The sequence below is a fragment of the Falco cherrug genome, chromosome 2, assembly GCF_023634085.1.
Source record: "Falco cherrug isolate bFalChe1 chromosome 2, bFalChe1.pri, whole genome shotgun sequence".
Taxonomy (NCBI): domain Eukaryota; kingdom Metazoa; phylum Chordata; class Aves; order Falconiformes; family Falconidae; genus Falco; species Falco cherrug.
In genome coordinates this window covers 24,496,849-24,513,589 of record NC_073698.1, presented here as the reverse complement: position 1 = coordinate 24,513,589, position 16,741 = coordinate 24,496,849, and the positions used below count along the sequence as shown (strand labels likewise).

Here is a 16,741-nt window from a genome sequence, read left to right as displayed (position 1 = left end):
TGGGAAACAGGAATGCTGACACTTCCTGAGCTCACAACCATGGCTCACTGCTAGACAGAATAGAATCTTTACCAACTTTTAGCAAGCCACGAACAGGAACAAGTGTTTTAGCAAGTATACAATGACCCTATGCAAAATACTCCTCCTTCGGAATTATCACTAAATCAGTTCAAAAGATGGTAATGGGGAAATACTGCTATTTCGAAGGTAAGCATTGCAGTATAATAAGCAGCTCGAATAAAGTACCTGTATGGTTGGTTTTTTGGTGGGTGTTTTTTTTTTGTTTGGGGTTTTTTTTTGTTGTTGTTTGGTTTTTTTTCCCAAAGTTTAGTTACCACAAAAAGTTGGTTTAGTCAACACAGTACTGCAATTTTAAACATTGGGGGAGGGGGAGCTTCTAGAAGAACACATGATGATAATGTGGCTGGCCTGGCTGCCTGCCTTTCTTTACTACCCTTAAAGCATTCACCTAGGATGCCAGAAACTGAAATTCTCATCTGTGAGGTAGCCTGGGCCTGAATGTAAGTCTTTGGCATTCACTCTTCATTTCCAGGCTGCAAGTATAGGCTGAGGTGGGGTTTCCCCATTCCCTTCTATTGTTCTAGAAACAGAGAAGAGTGAAAATGACTCATGAGCTAACTAATTACCAAACTCTCCTGAAACTTTTAGTGGGCACCTAGAACCAAGTCTCTGACTCGCTGAATGTTTAAACACATCATTAAAAATGTAGAACAAGCATCAACAGAAAAGACAGAATTCTGTGATGATTTATATACTCCCCTGGAGCATTGTGTGACATGGTCCAAACTATTTCCACAAAAATTACAATTATAACTATGACTTTAAAACAACTAGGATGCAGTCTAACCACTGACCTCTAATAGGTAAAAGAATGCCACTGACATCTTTGCAGCTCTGTCAATGGTGCTTAAATCTAGCTCCTCTTTTCTTTGGGCTTTTCTTTCCTAAGAAATGATAGAAATAAAATTAATTTGTTTAAGGCTAAATGGTGTATTTGTACAATGAAAACCTGGTGATAAAATACAAAATGTCTCATTATTTATTCAGATAAAAACTACACTGCAGAAGCACTTGTGCTTTAACTCACAAACCCGAGACTCTAACGCCTAGGTCAGAAAACTCAGCTTCCAATTTGAGTTTAAAAACTTAAGCCACTTGCATATTCTGTAGGCCTTCCCCTACTTTTATGTCAACTCTAAAATCAACATGAAACTCCAAATCAGGATCTTTTCGTTCTTATATTTTGAGCCAATTACTGCAGCCTAACTGTGGAAGCTTTATACTAAAAGTAGAGACAAGTCTTTTCTCATGCTAAGAACAGTAATTTGCAAATGTGGTTATATAAAGTTATTGGGATCCTTCTGGATTAAAGACAGTGTATGCATATAGACAGATACACAGACATGCAACCACATTAGTGTGTGCATGCTTATTTATCACATATGCCATAAGCATTGTAATGACTGATTTATCTGTTTACGGCCTGCAGCATGAGAACTGAAAGTCATCTTAAGTCAAACACACTCTCAACAATTGTGCTAAATTTCTTGCCTTAGTAATATCAAAAAAACCCTTTAAAATAGATTTCAAATGTACATTTTTTGCACATTTGTTTACTACTTGAAATTTGAAAAAATAGTATCGAGTTGTCACTTGTTCCTCAATAAACTGCATGCTCTTTCATAGTTTTGTAATACAAAAACTATGTTGCTTACCACTTCAGAACTCATGATATGTCTTAAAACAAAACCCAAAAAAAAGTTCATCACCTATGCCTTTGCTTTGATAACTAAAGAAAAAACTTACTTACACCTTTGCATGTCATTCTCATGATTCCACCCAAACTTATCACAGAACGGTTTGGATTGTAAAGAACCCTTAAAGACTATATAGTTCCAACGCCCTGCCAAGGGCAGGGACACCTTCCACTAGACCAGGCTGCTCAAAGCCCCATCCAGCCTGGCCTTGAGCACTGCCAGGGATGGGGCATCCACAGCTGCTCTGGGCAACCTCTTCCTCTTCCAGTGTCTTGCCACCCTCACAGTAAAGAATTTCTTCCTAATGTCTAATCTAAATTTATCTTCCCTCACCAATTCCTAAAGAGCCTAGATAAAATGCAGAACTAGGTCAGGCTATCTTGGATCTCAGTCACCCTCTGGAAGTGCCCCCCTCCACATACAGCAGAAGGAATCTAGACAACTCATGTTCCCAAGCTCAGTTTTCCCCGAGTTTCCAAAGAAAGCAAAATCTGTACGCTATGTACAAAGTACACTAGCCTGGAATAGCACGTGCCTCACTTCAAGAGGGGATTTACTTTTGTTATTCAAATATTCTAAAAGCTGAAAATACTGCTGGTCAGCATTATAGCCTACCATCTGGGGACAAATATACCCACCAATAGAGCACCTACACATCCAGTGGAAAGGCAAGACTTTTTGCCATGGCGTGGCAATGATGACCCAACATTGGTAAGTCACATAACTTACCTTTTGGCTGGACTATAACAATCCATGCATGAAACACTTTCCACACCAGCCAATCCCGAAAGCTACAGTACATCCTGGGTAGACAAAGCAGCCATGGCAACATGAACTTCAGTCTTCTCTCTGTTAAACGTGTCTTCCCAGTGACTAGAATATCAAGATGTTGATACCTGTCTTCAAAGACTCAACTAATGACACTTAAAAAAGATCTCTTGAAACTCCAAAAGGAAAACTACAGATGGTAACTCTTCTTCCTTGGTACAAAGGTACAGGTTGTTTATAAAGGAGAAAAACTATTATATAAGAAAATTCTGGAAAAGAATGAAAAATCACAGTAACTAAGAACGTCATTCTCTGTGTCAAGTCCTTCCTTGATTTTACCCATAGAAATAGGTTAAAAGGCAGGTCCTGCTTGACTAACCTGACTTTCTTCTATGACAAGGTGACCCACTTAGTGGATGAGGGAAAGGCTGTGATGTCATCTACCTCAACCTTAGTAAAGCCTTTGATACAGTTTCCCACAGCATTCTACTGGAGAAACTGGCTACTCATGGTGAGAATGAGTGTACTCTGTGCTGGGTTAGAAGCTGGCTGGCTGGCCAGGCCCAAAGAGCGGTGGTGAATGGAGTTAACATCCAGCTGGTGGCCAGTCACAAGTGGTGCTCCCCAGGGCTCAGTGCTGGGGCCAGTTCCATTCAATCTCTTTATCAATGATCTAGATGAGAGGATCGAGTGCGCCCTCAGAAAGCTGGCAGACGACACCAAGTTGGGGGACAGGATCTGCAGGAGGGCAGGAGGCTCTGCAGAGGGGTCTGGGCAGGCTGGGCCGATGGGCCGAGGCCAGTGGTGTGAGGTTCAACCAGGCTCAGTGCCGGGCCCTGCCCGTGGGTCGCACCAGCCCCAGGCAGCGCTACAGGCTGGGGCAGGGGGCTGGGAACTGCCCGGTGGGAAAGGGCCTGGGGGTGCTGGCTGACAGCCGGCTGGGCATGAGCCCCCAGTGTGCCCAGGTGGCCAAGGGGCCAGCAGCGTCCTGGCTGGTGTCAGAAACAGTGTGGCCAGCAGGGCCAGGGCAGTGACCGCCCCCTGGACTGGGCACTGGTGAGGCCGCACCTCGAACCCTGGGTTCAGTGTCGGGCCCCTCGCTGCAGGAGGGACGTTGAGGGGCTGGAGCGTGTCCAGGGAAGGGCAGCGGGGCTGGGGCACAAGTCTGATGAGGAGCAGCTAAGGGAACTGACATGGTTTTATCTGGAGAGGAGGAGGCTCAGAGGGGATCTTACTACTCTACAACTACCAGAAAGGCAGGTGGGTGTTGGTCTCTTCGCCCAGATAACAGGCAACAGGACAAGAGGAAATGGCCTCAAGTTGCACCAGGGGAGGTTTAGATAGAATATTAGGAAAAATTTATTCACGGAAAGGGTGGTCAAGCATTGGAACAGGCTGCCCAGAGAGGTGGTTGACTCACCATCCCTGGAGGCATTTAAAAAACACGTAAATACAGTGCTTAGAGACATGGTTTAGTGATGGACTTGGTAGTCCTGGGTTAACAGTTGGACTTGATCATCTCAAAGGTCCTTTCCAACCTAAATCATTATACAGAAAGAAAAAAAAAAAAGTCTTTCTTAAGGACAGGCAGAGTCTTTAAAAAAAAAGATAAAGAATACAAGAAATGATGTATTACATCAGACCAATGCTCCACCTAGTCCAGTATATTGTCTTGAACAGCGGGAATAGGAAACACTACTTAGGGACACCACAAGACCTTCACAATGCTCCTCATACTATTAACAGCATTAACAACTATATTAGGAAATGCCAGAAGTTACATTGCTGACTATTTTTCTTACCATATATTCATGGACCTGTTCTCTCCTGAAACTGCTGGTATGGTCTGCTTCCACAGCTTCCTGTGGCAGCAAGTTCCTAAATTTTGCTACCTGCAGCATAAAACACTTTTGTTTGTCCGTTTTAAAGCGATTTCCTGCTGAATCAAACAATAGATGACAGATGGTAGTTACATCATTAACATACCATTGCAATGTTCCTAAATGTAACTTTCCTAAGTAGTGAGATTATATTAAAACTTATGAAAACTGAGCACTGTCCAAAGCCAAAAAAAATTTCTATCAATGCCTCCATGGGTGTTTTGTGAAGTGATACACAGCACATTTGCTAAGAGCAATAAAAGCAGCAACCAGCACCTGGCTATGCTATGAGATTGCACAGAAAGAGATGAAAGAACACCAAGAGGAAATGGCCTGTAACACCAGATAAGGACAGGTGAACAGGGAAACAGAGTAATAAAGTTTCTATAGACAGGTGCTGACCCTTCAAGGGTAAAATGGGGGATAAATGGGACAAGGGACTTGATTGTTTTCCACAAAGGTGGTTATCTCTGTTAGGAACAAAGCCTTCAACTAAGTCCAAAAAAACCCCAACAAGCAAAACCCATATCTTCTCAGCTCCATTCAGAGTTCTGTTAGCAACCGTACTAGAAGCATGCTAAGTCTTCCCAGTGTTCAGCTTTGATGTCAGAATGAACTGACAACTACTCAGAAACTGCTGCAACAAAGACATGTTTAAGCTAGCTCTTTTCAGAACAAACAGACCCAAGTGCTCAGCATCTATAAGAGTGAAAAGTAGGTACTTTTAAGTATTGAACTACTATAGTATAGCAGAGGCAGCACCAGGCTACAGTCCTTATCTCACGTCTGGAAACTTTTTGCTGGAATGACATCAAACTTGTTTCAGGAAAGGCAGAAGCTTGCAGAATTTTTCTTCTCATAATTTATCTCACATGTCAAGTAAAAAAACATTTTATCACTCAGTATCCTATTAACATTTGAAATGTTTCTTAAATACTTGGTTCTAGATATTATGAAGTTATTACAAGTTGTTACAAGTAATTTATAATAATCCTAGTTGTTATTACAAGTACCTTGAGATCCTAGCAGCATGGTAAAATTCAGTTTCATGTTAAATTTTTGCAATAACAACTACAAAGTATCACGAAATCTCATTTTAAAATATTGTGTACTACAAAAAGCAATGCATCAGTTTCACAGTGCAAGTGCACATTTTCAGAAAAACAATTAAATACAAGAATTGCAAATACAAGGAAAAAAATCAAGCTTCTGTCTGACCAGACTACATGAGCAAAGAAACAAAATACAAAGTATCTGTGAATCACCAATTAACTAACAATGCTGCTGAGCATTTAGGCACTGTTCATACAGTCACTTCTCAAAGCATAACCATGTTTTATTTATACTAAAAAGGGAGCCACAAGTGAAAACAAATACAGACCATACAGTTCTTACCTCTGCTTATTTTACTAATTGTTCTGCTTTTTTCAGACTTCTAGAAGAAAGGAGAAAAAGCAAAATAAGGATACACATAAAAACGCAAATATTTCTATAGACACACACAGAGGTACTCAAAGCATTCATCAGAGTGTTAATGAATAGAGGTTTTAACTCAACAAATGAAAAAACTAATGTAAAAGTTTTTCATCATTAAAAACTGGAACAGGTATCCTACATGTTTGCATACTATTACTTAGACAATACAGTAAATGAATAAAAAGGAAAAAAATGCAAAACCCAACACAATCTTACTCATTTGATCCACTATCAAGCATCTATCGAAACACAATTCTTAAAGTAAGATTCAAAAGCAATTTATATGAAGACAAACAAATATGAAAAGGGTGTTGTACATAAGATGACTTCACTGGGATTTACTCAGGTATCACATATATTTGTGATGGAATTTTAACAAAGTTCTGAGGAACAGACAACAGTGACATTGCATTTGCATCGTTAACGAGGCAACCAAAACACACACACAAAAATATCTCAGGAGGATATTAAATTGCTTCTAAATAACAGAGGCTAGGCAGAAAGATGTTTAAGAACTGCTGACTGGTAAAGAGATAGGACTGGAGAAAGAGTTCTGCACTTCCTATAAAAATAGGAAGGAAAACAGAGCCTTTGCTTATTGCACAATTTCTCCCTGGTAACAGCACCTAGTGCTTTGTTTCTCCACATATAAAATCAAGATCATATTTACTAATTGCATAAGAATGTTGTAGTATTTATCTTGGGTCAAGAGTTTTAAGACCTTCAGATAGAAATGCCATACAAGGCATTCCTTGGCAATAAGCTCATATATAGTTTTCCTTCCCTTTTGAATTAATTCCTATTTGTAAACACATTCCCCCTTCTCCCACCCACGCCCGCCCCCCCCTCCTTTTTTTTTTTAAATCACATACATCTAATCCTTTTAGTCCTACTTGCATCAGATGATCTCTTCCTCCATCTAGGTCTGACTTTTACACTGAAATGCATAAGCTCCAACTTCTTGTTAGCCATTGCATCTAGGCTTATGACCCTGTTTTGCTGGGTTAATAAAGTTTACAAAAATCCTTATAAGACTAACTTATTTTTATGACTATACACAGCACTGCCATCTCACAGCATAATACCACCTTTTAAATTAACGTATATCATAAACAACATGTTAAGACTAATTTTTTATATAAACAAAAAGGTATGATTTGTGGTACACAGTATGATGAACAAGCCATATTTTACAATTACCTTGATTAAAACAAAAAACAAAACACTTGTTGCCCATTATGTGCCTGTTAATGTAAAAAAAAAAAAAAAACAAAAAAAGGTGAGAAAAAAGGGATTTTGGCCTGAAGAATTATAGGAGGCACCCCTGACAATCTGAGAGAAGGTTTTGAACTCTAAAATAGTAGGAAGCCTTCATAAATTTATCATTCTTATAAAGGATATATGTTAAACAACTAGATTGAGAAAATAATGGAATTTGACAAAGAGAAACTTAGAAGTAATGAAAACAGAATGACATTACCTAGTCTCCCAGATACACTGCAGCAGATCAGCAGTTTGTAACAGGGATCTTTTTCATTACTGTAGATATAGCAATCATCATAAAATCCAAAAAATTAGAGACAGGTATCTCTGACCATACTTCTATTGCATTTACTGTGAGATCGCTAGATCTAAATGGCAGTTCTAGATTCTATTTCTTGATTCCTTGTAGTACATTTTATTTCCCCCCTTAAATCTCTTTTATACATACACAAATACCTGTTACAAATATATACATATAAATAAAAAGGGTAGATGGAAGTCGGTTGAAGGACATACATGCATATGTACCTAACATTCCTTACACTGTTTAAGGGTAGGGCTAGCTCTGACCATTCGTTCTTCTAATCTGTTAATTTGAAATTTCATTTGCAAGCTTTACTTGAGCCGTGACTAGGGTAGCAATACGTAGTAATGCTAATTTAGCAGAGAGGCAGCCATTTCCCTCTTCATATATTGTATATTTAAAAAAAAACAAGAGGAAAGGAAAATTGTCTCTGAACTAATAAATCTTACATATTCAAAAACTGTTCTCAAAGCAGTAACACTATAAACTTGTAGAAGCTACGCAAAATCACCAAGTTTTTATTACTGTAAGTTTTTAATGCACTCTTCAGCTAATAGTGGAAAAAAGAAAATAAACTGTTTTCTAAATTACAATTTTGTTCCACAACAAAACCCCAAAAAACTAATTCACTTAATGCAAATGTCAATGTACTAAAAAATCCAGCATAAGAAAGAAATCAGAAATGCTAAGTATAAGTTTATTCTAATGAGTCTAAGCATCCCTAGGATAAACTGAGATCCTAGTAATACTAGAAGAATAGTGCTATATGTAACTTGTGTCCCATTAAAGGTGTCTCATATGCCACACAGAACAGAAAGACATCATATGACATTTAGTACCACTGAAGTCAATGATCAAAATCCATGTCACAGATGTTAGACTTTCTGCTCTGGTCTCTTCTAGATGATTTTATAATGTCTGTAAAATGTTCCTGCTTTGGCAATTAAAATTTATTACCTGCAGCACTGGTAGTTCAGTCTTATCTTCTGCACCTTCAGGAACTACAGTTACAGCAAAAGCTGAAAGAAAAAGCAGACTCTTGATATTATAGGAGCTCATTTTTGTACTCGACAAAGTTCTGCAGCAAAAGAAAAAAAAAAGCCATTTACTGCTTGAAATTGATTTCAAAGTGATTGCTAGCAACTGTCTATTCCTTTGACACATTAGAAACCTGGAAAGTGGGAAAGCAAGATAAGACTGTCCAAAGCCTGTGGTGCTCCATCTCTGATTACCTATACTCCTATGTTCTTTCAACCAGAGACCCAATTTCATCAGCTGACAATGACACCTCAGGTCCTGACTAACTTGAACCTCAAATCACACCACTAAATGAAGACATCTCAATATCATTCTAACACTGTAGACTCAGGCTGACTGACCATAGCTACATTTCAACAAGGCATTTAGCCAGGAAGAAGAAAACACAGTACAAGTAGGAGTGTTCCCCCCAGTGTTATCCTCAAGTAAAATGTTCTGCACTTCTAGTTCGAAAGTGCACAGAGAACACCTCAATCTGCCCATTACATCCCTTGTTGACAGCTTGTTCTGATTGTTTTCCTCCTTCTCTCCCAACGTAACAGTACGTACAGCTCCAGATAAGGAATAGCTTCCCCAACACAAACCAGATCCTCTTCTACTTGACATGATCCTAATTACAAGATCAACACAAAACACCCTTATCCCACAAAATGTATTTATTAACCCGAAGAAGTATCGCTTCATACATTCTGCTTATTTGCAAAACTGAATGCAAGCAGAATTTTCATTACTTTCACTTTCTAATACGCAACTGAGAAAGAGCACACAAGACCTGACACAACTTTGAGTGACAAGAGATGCTGCCTCTCTCACTGTAGCATTCAATGACACGTGCCACGCTGCTTCTGAGATTTATAAAATGTTAATGCACATGATCCTTGAAACAAATCAGACAATACTGAGACAGTCTGGGAAAAAAAGAACTATTTCATGCCATGCCTTTAAGAACACAGATAAAGCTCTTTGGAGAATTATTTTAAAAACCTGCTTCATCTTCATTACAATACCACAGAATCGTTGAGGTTGGAAAGGATACCTGAAAATCAACTACTTGAACATCCTTCCCAGAGCAGGATGCTCACAACCTTGTCAAGTTTTGAGTACTTTCTAGTACAGAAACTCTACAAACTCTCCAAGCAACCTCTTCCAGTATTCCATCACTTCTAAGAGTAAAAAAAAGAAATAAATTCTTACATTTAAATGTATTTAAATTTTTGCCCATGGTCCCCTATCCTGTCATTAGGCACCACAGAGAAAAGTCTGGCTCTGTGCTCTTTACTGCTCCCCAACAGGTATTTATTTACACGTGCTGGTAAGATCCTCCCTGAACCTTTACTTCTCCAGGCCCAGCTCCCTCAGCCTCTCCTTGTATGTCAAGTGCTCCCATCTATTAATAATCCTCATGGGTCCTTTGCTGGGCTCACTCCAGTATGCCCATGTCTCTCTTGCACGGGGGAGCCCAGAACTGGACACAACACCCCACGTGTGTCTCACCAGTGTCAAGCAGAGAGGATCACCTTTCTTGACCTACTGACAACACTCTTACTAATGCAACCCAGCAGGCTGCTGGCCATCTTTGCCGGTTCATGGTCAGATTGCTGCCCAAGAGGACCCTCAGGTCCTTCTCTGCAAAGCTGCTTTCCAGACAGTGTGCCCCTAGTGTGCACTGGTGCTTGGGGCGACTCCTTGCCAGGGGCAGAACCTGGCACTTCCCTGTGCTGAACTTTGTTTTCCAAGTTTCCCATTTCTCCAGCCCACTGAGGTCCCTCTGAATAGCAGCACAACCAGCTGGTGCATCAACCCCACCTACCCATTTTGTATCCTATGCAAACTTGCTGATGGTGCACTTTGTCCCGTTGTCCAGGTCACTAATGAAAAGGCTGGAGTCATTACCAAGCCCTGGAGTGTACCATGCTACTGATCAGAGGCCGTGAGCCCAGCAAGTCAGACAGTTTTCTATCGCACTGCCCACATATCTAGCCCATACTTCATCAGTTTGTGTATGACGTTATAGGACACAGTACTGAACTCTTGCTAAAACTGAGACAAACACCATCCACTGCCTTTCCCACATTCATGAAGGCAGTCATCACAGAAGTCTTTTGGGTTGGCCAAGCATGACTGCCACTTCATATAAACGTGCTGACTTCTCCCTATCACCTTCTTGTCCTCCATATGCTTGTCTTGTCCTTCCTTGTTTGGCAACGGTATCCAGGATTATTTTGCTCCACCACCTTCCCAGGGACTGAAGTGATACTGGCCAACCTCTGGTTTCTCCAGATTGTCCTCCTTGCCTTCCCTGAAGGCAGAGGTGACATTTGCTCTCTTCTAGTCTTCAGGAATCTCCCCCAGTCAACATGACTTTCAAAGATTATCAAGAGCCACCTTGCATTGGCATTGTTAAACTCCATCAGCACTTGTGGGTGCCTCCTGTCAGGTCCTGAGGACTCCCATACGTCCGGTTTATTTCAATGTTCCCTAAACTGGTCCTGCTCCAGTGAAAGTAAGTCTTCCTTGCTCCAGGCCTTCCCATAATTTTCAGGGGCCTGGGATTGCTGAAGGTGGCTCTTACCAGTACAGACCAAGGAAAAGAAGGTTTTGGTTCCTCATGCTCTTCCACACCCTTCTTCTAACAAGTCCCTCGCCTCACTCAGAAGCAGGCCCACATTTTCCCTAATCTCCCTTTTGCTGCTGATGCACCTGTAGAAGCCCTTTTTCTTGCCTTTCTCAAGTTGAATCCCTCACCAGATTCAATGCCAGGTGGGCTCTGGCTTTCCTAACAGCATACTTGCACTCTCAGACAGCATCTCCATATTACTCTTGGGGTAAGCTGACCCTGTTTCCATCTCTTGTGTGCTTCCTTTTGATGTCTGAGTTTTGTCAGGAGCTCCTTGTTCATGCATGTGGGCCTCCTGCCATCTTTGCTTGCCTTCCTGCATGTGGGGATGGACCATTCTTGAACTTGTAGGAGGTGAGCTTTGAAAATCAACCAGCTCTCCTGGTCTCTCATATCAATCTTCCTGTACTGTTGAGGACAGTGGTAGACCGATTACACCTGGCTAAAAGTGACTTCTGTTGCAGCTACCCTGACATACAGTACAACTTCAACACTCACACATATTGTTTATTAAACAAGCCAGTATCTGTGAGGAATGCTCAAGTCTCTCTATATACCATTACTCTCTCTCCCAGCGATTTCAGACATGCAGCCTCCCCGTCTTTTGCAACAAATAAACATATTCAAATGACTCTGTATCTTTTACATTAAATATTCCAGGAAGACTCCTTCCAGCTAATACATTTTAATGATAAGAGCCGTTCATACTATTTTTAAACTACTGAAGAAACATTCGCTGAACAAACCAGCAGACCCCTGAAGACACTGAAAACAAAAGCCTCAAGAGTCTTCACCCAGCAGTAACCCAGCTTTTCACTCAGACAGACTGTACGAATTTATTTTAGCAACAACCATGCCATGGCCCCTCTATTACCTTAGTAGCAAATCTGTTATGCATGCATAATTTGATAGCAGTAAAGAAGTCTTCAGAAGTAAACTGGGATGCACTGGTGGGGTAAGCTAAAGTCTTACTAACGTATGGCCAAGACTCTTCTGGCTAAGAAACCTGATCTCTCAGCCTGGAAATAAATATCCTTTTCTAGGGATTTACTGGGAAAAGGGTGGCACGAAAAGAACGCGGTATATCTAGCTGCCATACAACTTACCAACAAAGGGGCCCCAGGGGAGGTAGGAAATACAATGCCTGGGCACAAGTGGACATCTCTAAGATTAAGTCAACCACCCGCAATTCACTCCCAAGAGGTTTCTGAAAAAGGTGTGCCCAGGAGTGGACGTGGCACAAACAGAAAAATTCTAACTCACTCATGACCAGATCAGTTATACAAACACAGGTAGAAACTGTAAACTCTCTGTGGCAAGGAAATCTTTTTGTTGCATGTAAAATACACGCACACAAAGGATGACTTGTGTCTGGGAGCTATCAGATGCTACCATAACAGGACAGTAACTTTTCATGTCCAAACATCATTACCAATTCAGACAACTGCAACAGATTTTTTTCCATAGAGAACTCTCAAAGACACACATCAGTCTCTGGAGCTCGAAGTACCTTTGCTAACCCAGGATCTCTTCTAGTCCCTTTGAGTTTTGATGCAATGCAAGCACATCTCAGGTGGGCCACTGACTTGCCAAAGAGCACAGAGAAAATACATTGCAAGAAGAAACTTACTAGCTGGTAGGCACCACACTAAACAAAAAGGCTAGGGTGATTAACTGTATGATTTCTCACAAACAAAACTACCTAAAAAAAAAAGGAAAAAAAACCCAGCAAGGTGCTGTCTTAAATGCAACCTGTAATTTTGTATTGGTCACTTCATTTTTTAATGCCTTGTGTACTTTGAAGATTCTTAACACACAGCTATTCACATCATTTGGCACAAGCACACAGAAGCTGAATGCGTCAATTGCCAATCCTCCCCTCATTCTGCTAAATGCTCAAGAACTGAGGATAAGAAAACGAATGAAATGTTAGAAAGACTTTTAAAGCTCATTATTTTCAACGATCTTATCTTTATTTCTTTTGAAAGCAGGACTAAAATCCACTGAAAAAGCTAGACTGTATTTGGAGCCATTCAAAACCTGGAAATTTAATCAGAAAATGTAATATAAGCAGCTTCAATTCCTATTTATTTTTCTCAAGTGTTCCATTCTTTCCATTAAAATTCTGGTGAGTAAATAGACTTGCTTACATCGCTAGAAAGTAAAATTCAATCATTTATTCTCATTGTTCAGCAGCTGCACTGCAGAAATATGTGCCAACAAACTATTAGGAAAATGGACGTAAATACTGTAATATTAAACCACAATATACTGTATAAATATATTTAATGATATAGTACAAAATTATAAATGTAGAAGTAATCCTTTCTTCAGTACTACCCTTTCTACTGTAAACAACTTCTGAACATTTACAATTACATGTCCTTTAAGTGCAAAGGACATTAAAAACTGAGTCCGTTCTTTTGCTTTCACAGAAAAAACCAATTGAAATAGGAAGGCAACACTTCTGTTATCTTCCTCTTTTACAGTCTGATTCAAGGCTGACTGACCCAGAGTCATTCCAATCACCTCACCAGGCTGTGGGTCAGTTTAAATGAGCTACAAAAAAGTTACAATTCTATGACTTACATAAGGCAAAACCATGACTAGTAATAACCACTTCAAATAACAAAAGCCATTATGTTGTAAACAGTAGACAAAGCATTTAAAATAGAATTGCTTTATGCTTCTAACCATAATTTAATGAAAAGCCTATTTTTGTTTTGGTTGGGTTTCCTCCCCCTCCCAAGTTTTCAAAGAACATAAGATTCTATGGATTGACATGTTTCCAGAGAAAATCTGCACTGACACTGTCAGTCAGAGAGACGGGATCTTCCACAATAAGACAGCCTGGGAGCACTAGCAAGCAAAATGAATTAGTTTCATGTATTCATATGCAAGCTTTTATAACATTTCTTCATTGTTGCTACATTTTCATTATCAAAGACCGTGGTCTAGCCAGGTAACAATGAAGACTTACAGATTTATCAGCCCAAAATGGGGAGAGAGCAAAAGGGAAGAGGAAGAGGAGAGGGCGATGCAAGTAAATTTCCAGCATCTGAAGCTTTTCATAAAAAAACAAAAGCAACTCATTTAATTTCTTTACACTGCTGGCATATATGGGAAGAAGGCTGCTGAAATCGCCACTGTGAGCCACGGAAATGTCTCAGTGCTGTGCACACCAGTGTCTTCATAAAAGGCAAGCAAAGAAAAACAGTAGAAGAAAATGCATCATCATTACCCTTCTGATTGTCTATAAGTCAGACCAAACAAAATCGTCTGAATACTTTTTCCCATTCAGCAAGCAGCCACCTGCAAGCTGGAATTCATGGAACGACTTAACTACCAACAGACAAGCTGTTTTCTTCTGTGAGACGCAATACAAATTATTTTGGTTTTTCAAGAGCAAAGCTGATTGTTCTGCAAACTTATTATCCTGGCCCTCTCAAAAGCATAGAGTATTTAGGAAAGAAAGGCCTTCTATATAAAAGGATATTTTAAAAACTTCAAGGAAGTCACGATACTGCAAGAAGCTTCAGGTGAACAAATTCTATACAAGCACTAATCGAAACCTACTAAACAAGAGGTAACCGCACAAGCAAGAACCCAAGCTTTTCCATTTCTGCGTTCTACCTGCGCGTTTGCATGTATGTCCAAGAAACAGACATACACACGGGGAAAACTGATGCTGCTGTTCTCTGACTGCGATTGCAATCTGTTCAAGGTTACAAGTGCTACAGTACCTTGCTGAAGCACTGGAGCAGAACTACTCATCCCGGGAAGAATGAAATGCTGCTTTAGGAAGAGCAATGGACTCCTCCAAAGACCACGCTGCGTAGGTGAAAGGAAAAGTGTTTTACAAGAGAAAAATCATGGTATCACAGTTTTACTTTGCTGAACACAGGGTGTATTTGTACAGGTTTCCCCTGCAGGATTTTGATCCGCAAGTCATCGTAGTGGAAGAGAATCAAATCCAACCCTGACAAGCCTATGCCGAGAGAGACGGAAACATTCAGGAACAGAAATAATGAGAAACAGAACAGATGTAAACGTTTATTTCCCTCTCTTACACTCACGGCAACAGCTGCTAACTCCAAGAGCCTGTCCTGACCTAACTGCTGACACGCTACTAACCCCTCTCTTTTAACCTTCTCCCACCTGACCAGACACATTAAAAACGCCTCTAAAATGCAGTGATTTTCTTTTCACTACGCTGACATTTTAACTAGGCGGCGTTCCCTTTCCACCTCCCCCCGGCAACCCAGTCGGTAAGGCGCCGTTTCAAACGCGAGCACGAGTGGCTCCGCGGCGGGTTCAGCTCGCCGTGTGACTGGGGGGTGCTGGCCCCGAGCGGTGCCCCCGCCGCCAGGGCCGCCCCCCGCCCCGGGCACAGGGCCATCCCCCGCCGCCTCACACCGCCGCGGGGCGGGGAAGGGTCCCGGCGCTGCCCGTGCCCGGCAGCTCGGCGCCGGGGCCGCTGAGGGGAGCCCGCGCCGCCCGCCCGCGCCCCAGCCCGGCTCACCAACAAACTTCGGGGGAAGGGGCACCTCCCGCCTCCCCGCCCGCTTCCCCTCTCGTGGCGGGACGGAGGGGCGAGGGAGCGCCGGCAGCCCCCCCGCCAGGCTGCCCGGCTCTGTCCCGTGCCCTCCTCCCCCTCACCGCCTCCGCGGAGGGGCCGAGCGTCCCGGGTCTCCTCCCTTCACCTCGCCATGGCGGCCCGGCCCGGCCCCCGGCCACTCACCCCGGGTGCGGAGCGGCGGGAGAAGGAAGAGGAGGTGGGCGCACGCAGCGACAAGAAGCCAGCGCCTGCAGTCGGGCTCCCGAGACATCTTGGGAAGGGCCGCCGAGCCGCACGGCGGGGGAAGGAGGAGAGAGACACGGTGCGCCCGGCTGCCCGCCTCTGCCGCAGGAGCGCGGGCGAGCGGCCTCCGGCTGGTGGCGGCGGTGCCGCCAGCCCGCCCCTTCCCTGCCCCCCGCCGGGGCCCGGCAGGACCGGGCGCCAGCGCCGGGAGCGGGGGGGGGGGCGGAGCGGGGGCCGCGGCGCCCTCTGGCGGGCAGCTGCGGGAGAGGCGGCGCGCTGCGGCCCCGCGCCTACCGCCGGCCTCGGCCCCCCGCCGCCGGGCAGCCGCTCTGCGGACCCCCGGGCCGGGCCGCCAGCTCCCGGGGGCGCCCGGAGCTCCCCCATCCCAAGGTGTGCTTATGGGCTACATATCCAACCCACAACAATCCGTAACGTTACTGATCGTCCAGCACCTCTTTCCAAAACCAATAATGGCTTTAATTCTTAACGCTCAATTACTGCCTCCACAGAAAGTCCTCCAACAAGGCTTCTCCGTCATCCAGTTCGGACAAAAGAGGGTTTTTTGGTTATTAACATCATCCTTCTCACAAATAAACTTAAATGTTGTCAAACGATACCTGGCACTGTTGACAGGAACCTGGTCTGCCATGACGAGTGGCCTAGCTGGTCTCTACAACAACCTTCACAAACCGTCACCCCAAAAGAGCATGTTACACCTCCAGACAGCCATTTTGTACCTGCCTGTGTACCCAGGAGCGGCGGCGTGGGGCACAGCAGGATGCACAGCCGTGCGACACGAGCGGGGCCCACCCTGGG

The 16,741-nt window shown here is 42.8% G+C and overlaps 1 protein-coding gene across 4 annotated transcripts in view; it reads right to left on the bottom strand.

Moving 5' to 3' along the window:
• B3GLCT (beta 3-glucosyltransferase) overlaps positions 1–16,096 on the bottom strand; it is a 69,647-nt gene extending 53,551 nt beyond the window's left edge. Inside the window, exons 1-4 of one of the 4 annotated variants that reach the window (XM_055702354.1) lie at positions 8,427–8,488; positions 7,383–7,441; positions 5,822–5,861; positions 5,211–5,293 (exon numbers count right to left, since the gene is read on the bottom strand). In XM_055702354.1, the coding sequence (XP_055558329.1) occupies positions 5,211–5,286 (76 nt within the window). In that variant the 5' untranslated portion in view covers positions 5,287–5,293; positions 5,822–5,861; positions 7,383–7,441; positions 8,427–8,488. Of the gene's footprint in view, positions 1–5,210; positions 5,294–5,821; positions 5,862–7,102; positions 7,147–7,382; positions 7,442–8,426; positions 8,489–15,865 lie in introns of those variants that run through there. The other 3 variants (XM_055702355.1, XM_055702352.1, XM_055702353.1) reach the window with 3 other exon arrangements.
• Positions 16,097–16,741: the final 645 nt, after the last annotated feature.